The following is a 5,183-nucleotide window of genomic DNA, read 5'->3' as shown; positions in this document are numbered from 1 at the left end:
AACTTCATGCCAAACCCTGGGACTGCTTCCCTGTTTCCACACCTTCATGGCAGCTGCAAGGCCTCCACAGGTACTGCTCATCTGCAGATGAGGCGCAGAGGAGCAAGGATGACTCCTTACCAAAGGAGGAGGGGGAAGCCCTGCAAAAGGAACTTGAGAGGCCATTTTGTGGATGAAAAAACTGAGGCTTGAAGAGAGTCTCCCAGTTTTGCGGGGAACATAGCCTCTGCCTTAAGGAGCCCCCAGCTGTTGGTAAAATCACCACCCCACATATGAAGAGCTGCCAAATCACCTAAGAGGCCCAGAGACAGCAGGAGAACAGAGCCAGCACCATGACAGCCCACCTTTCCACACAGGCCCCAGTGCGGACTGGGGAAGAGACGCAGGGCACAGAGTGAGCTCACAGGGAGAGCCTTCTCTCCCCAGCATGGAGCTGAAGGATGGCCCCAAGCACAGTGGGCCGGGCTATTTAACACTGTAAACACGGCACTTTACTGCAGCCATTAGGCCCATAACAGCATTCAATCCATCCTCACCCTGGTCCCGCGACACCCAGCACTGATGGTGCAATTAGGCAGTGGAGAGTGGCTGTAAATTGCAGCACAGCTATCATCTGCTGGACACGGCTGAGGGGTGCCACCTGTACCTCCAGTGTCCCAGCCTTAGGACCCCCTGCCTGCACAGAGACTACCCATTGAGGCCAGACCCCTGACTACCAAATTGTCTTTTAGGGCCACAGGAAGTGGTAAAGTTATTTGAAGGGCTCCAATCCTTTGGTATTTTTATGACTGAAATTTCTGGGGTGCCTCTTTAAAGGTTCCTTGTAGAGAATGACGTGCGGCTGCATCGCGGGAGGCACATGGCGGGGATGGCGCTGGCGCGGGCCTGGAGACAAATGTCCTGGTTCTACTACCAGTACCTGCTGGTCACAGCGCTTTACATGCTGGAGCCCTGGGAGCGGACTGTGTTCAACTCCATGCTGGTTTCGGTCGTGGGGATGGCACTGTACACCGGGTATGTCTTCATGCCTCAGCACATCATGGCCATACTTCACTACTTTGAAATTGTACAGTGACCAAGATGTGACCAGGATCAAGAGGCTCCTTGGGGAAGATCCACCCTATGAAGTTGGAGTGAGACTTCATCAGTTGTCAGAAGAAACTCGACCGGAATGAACATAAACAACCTTATACATACAAAGACTAAAATTCATGAGTGGAACAGGAAAATCATCCTGACTCATGTGTTGTGTTCTTTCTTTTTAATTTTAAAAGAAGCTCTTGTATAGTAGTTTTTGTCTATTTTAACATTGTAGTCATTTGTACTTTGATATCAGTATTTTCTTAACCTTTGTGACTGTTTCAATATTACCCTGTGAAAGCTTTTCTTAATGTAACTTTGAGTACATCTTAATTGCCTTCTATTTTTGAAACCCAAGGTCATTAGTTGGGCTTTACTGTTCTTGCTATTGTATGGCATATACATCTGCCTGGATATATTTCTACTCTTGACCAAAGTTTTGTAAGAAACAATACAAGATTTGGGGCAGGGGGATGGGGAGGGAGGATATTTTATTGAGAACTACTTACAAAAGACTTATCTGTAAGCTTGAACTCAGGAGTACAGTTTTAGCTGTCTATACTCTTAACAGCTTTTGCTTTAAAACTATTAAAGTGTTTCTTAGCAATGAAAAAGAAAATATCTTGCTAAAATTAATATGAAGAACATTTCACATTTTAAATATTTAATTCTTATGTGGACTTTGATTCTTGTGATGATAGATGGTTAAGTAGCATTATTAGGTAATGCTTAGATACACAGTAGAGTTTCTCACAGAAGGTAATTAGCTTCCTCTGAGGCATTATCAATAGTGTGTCTTTCTTAAACTTAGTTTCATGATTGTAACAGATGCTGCAAATGTATTTGCTCATCGTAATGTGATAAGATGAATTGTTCAAAACCATAGCAAATCTAAGAAGTGTAAACTTGATTAAATTCCTTTCACTCTGTATTTTTTTTTTAATTTTTATTCCTTAGATGTAAAATGACTACCTAATTTTTTGATGTAAACTGTCTTTTTTTTTTTTTTGCACAGTAGTGGGGTTTGAACTCAGGGCTTCATGCTTGCTTGCTGGGCTCTACCACTTGAGTCACCTCTCTAGCACTCAATCTTTTATGTTTTAGCTGTTTTTCAAATCAGGTTTCCTACTTATACCTGGGCCAGCCTGGACTTTGATCCTCTTATTTGCACTTCTTGCTGAGCTAGGATGGCAGGCACAGGCCGCCACACCCAGCTTTTACTGATTGAAATAGGGTTTCATGAACTTTTTGCCTGGGCTGGCTTTGAACTGCAGTCCTTCCAATCCCAGCTCTGGAGTAGCTAGGATCCTGCTGCTGGCTGGGGCTGTCTTTTGAATCTATCCTTACTCCCAATGGACACAGGCTGTGGTAGACACTCCAAGTTGGAAAATATGCATCCTGATCCATAATAAGGGACATTTCCTGGCATGTTGGACAAGTTGCATCCCCTTGTAAATCCCATTATCCATCTCTCAAACCAGGGAGATGGTGATAAGAGGTTACAGATGGGAAACCTACTGGCCCCAAAGATATGTCTTGTATGGCTTAAGACAGAAGGGATATTTTATTCTTCAATTAGTTGAGGATATTCATATACTAGGAATTTCACCTAAAAGCCCAAATTTCTACCTACTCAGGAGATAGAGACAGGAAGATCAAGGTTTGGAGATGGCCTAGGTAAAAAGCTGGTGAGAGCCTACCTCAAAAACAAACTGAGAGTGGTGATCCATGCCTGTAATCCTAGCCTCGAGAGAAGCAGAGGAAGGAGGATCATGGCCTGAGGCCAGCCTGGCAAAGTCAGCTTGATACCCTAAACTAAAAGCAAAAGGAGTGGGGACATAGCCCAAGTGGTAGAGAGGTTCTCAGTACTGCCCCAAAAATTCAAATTTCCCATGCGTCTTTAAAATGAGAAGACGTGACAACAGAACCCCGCAACAGCAGCAGCCCCCAGGGCTGCGTGGTTGCTGCTTTCATGTAGGGTGTGGACTCTTCAGCCTGCCTGACCGCACCCCTTCCTCTCCTCAGTTTCCCCCACCTGACTCCCTTCACTGTGGCCTTCAGTTTCTCTCATAACCTGGCCAGGGGCTCCTGATGTCCTGATTCTGGATTCCGCAAATGAAGGGATGAATAAAAGATAGAGGAGCTGACTGGCTAGTGAGTGCCAAGACCCTCACTTTCTTTATGAGAAAAATCGTAAAGTTTTTTTTTTTTTTCCGCCTTTCTAGGGCAGGGAATATCTTTCCTGCCCCTAGCTACCTCTGATGTCAAAGAAGAGAAGTAAGTTTATGAAACATTCAGATAAAGACAAGGGTCAGGAACACAGAAGTGTCACAATGCACAAGGGTCAGAGGAAGCGTGACTTGGAGGTCTATAGGAGAGACCCGTGGCTTGCCCTGCTCTGAAGTCACAACTGAGCTTCCCTCTCACGACACCCAAGGTCTTGCTGTGGTTTGGTGCCCTTTCACCACCCTTCCAGGGACAGCACCTTGGACAGCTCCATCCATCATCCAGGATCCTCCAGCTCCTAATCAGCCCAGGCATTTCCAGCCTCCCACCTTACCAGCCTTCACTTCCCCAGCCTTACCTCCCTAGCACCCCTTCCTCAGCACTGACCCCTCAGTCCTCCTCTCCAGACAGGTGGACTTTGTGTCCTTCCCTTAAACTTGCCAAGGTCTTCTCCTGCCCCGGCTCTTCTGACTCCACCCCACAAGCTTTTTCCTCCCACTTTACCATCACTTCCCCTGGGGGTGCTGACCCACACTTGCTATCCAAGCTAAATCTCCGTGGACTGCTGTCTCTTAGCATCGTATCCTCTTCCCTCACGGCATGGACAGTGGTTGAAATGATGTAGATATTTGTGTGATTTTAATTAATGTCCATTTTAGAGTAGGAGCTCCACGAGGCAGGATTCAGAGCCTTTTGGTTCACCACTGTGTATCCAAGGCTTAACATCAGCCCTGGCTAGGCAGCTATTGAATGAGTAACTCACTGAGCCCCTTCTGTATGCAGGAACTGATCTAAAATATAGTCCCTTTCCTACAGCACCTACTTGGATCACTGACTAATTAAACACCAGTTTATCTGGAATTAAAAATAATACAGTCCCCCCTACTTAAAAAGCTGATCTGAGCAGGGTGTGGTGGTGCGCACCTGTAATCTCAGCACTCTGGAGGCTGAGGCAGGAGTATTACAAGTTCAAGGCCAACCTGGGCTACATATCAAGACCTTGTCTCAAACAAACAAAGTTGATCATGAAGCATAATATCACCACATGACTGGATGGCAAAGCCATAACCAGAACCCAGCTCCTCAGCTTCCCAGTCCAGCCAGGGCTCTCTGGCCTCGTCCCCCTGTGGTTCTGTTATTTTATCTGCCTGTTAATGGCCAGGCACCTACTCCCTTGCATTATCCCATCAGCCCTGCTTGGGCATTGCTGGCATTTAACCCCCCGGGGCTTCTGTTTGCTCTGGCTCTACCACAGTGCTGCTTTCCAGAGAGTCTGTCTGGGCCTCTGCACTGCTCTGAGTGTGGCCAAGGCAAGCCAGAAGATTTAATGCTGCTGCTTTGGTCTTTGTCTCTGCAAAGCAAACCCTTCCCTGCTGGGAAACTCATCATGCTGAGCACAGGCTCAAGCTGAGTTCCACTTAGCTGTTTGCAAATAGCACTGGGGTGGAGGCACCCGGGAAAGGCTTGAAGCCCAGGGAGAAGACACAAAGGAAGGAACTGTTAGAGAGGCTGGAGAAGCTGTGACAAAGGCTGGGTAAACTGACAGGAGCAATGAATGCACAAGGGGTTAGTCTGCCCTGCCTTAAATTCACTGTCTCTCGGTCACAAGCACGAGCATTGGCCAACTTCAACTTTGGCTCACTTCCCAGGTACAGCCAGCCTTCCATGTGGACTGACTCTCATCAGCTGAAAGTCCCTGGAATTCACCTAACCTCCCTGGGCCTCATCTTACTCATCCTGAAAATGGGAATGCTTGCAAAGGTGCTGTCAGCGTGTGGTGGGATCACTCAGTATATTCAGTGAGGGGTTCACACATCAAGGATGCATAACAAATATTCTCTCTTCCCTGCAACCTAGCCTGGCTTGTTCCCTACTTT

General features: G+C 46.8%; 1 protein-coding gene across 1 annotated transcript; it reads left to right on the top strand.

The window, feature by feature from the left end:
• Positions 1-833: 833 nt before the first annotated feature.
• Positions 834-1,975, top strand: LOC109679523 (serine palmitoyltransferase small subunit A). The gene has a single exon (XM_074048926.1). The coding sequence runs from the start codon at positions 860-862 to the stop codon at positions 1,073-1,075; it is 216 nt and encodes a 71-aa protein (XP_073905027.1). The 5' UTR covers positions 834-859; the 3' UTR covers positions 1,076-1,975.
• Positions 1,976-5,183: the final 3,208 nt, after the last annotated feature.

The sequence above is a fragment of the Castor canadensis genome, chromosome 11 (assembly GCF_047511655.1).
Source record: "Castor canadensis chromosome 11, mCasCan1.hap1v2, whole genome shotgun sequence".
Taxonomy (NCBI): Eukaryota; Metazoa; Chordata; class Mammalia; order Rodentia; family Castoridae; genus Castor; species Castor canadensis.
This window is presented reverse-complemented; position numbering and strand designations above follow the sequence as displayed.

Coding starts and splice junctions, on each gene's coding strand:
- LOC109679523 (XM_074048926.1), top strand. CDS start 860: ATGGCGGGGATGGCGCTGGCGCGGGCCTGGAGACAAATGTCCTGGTTC.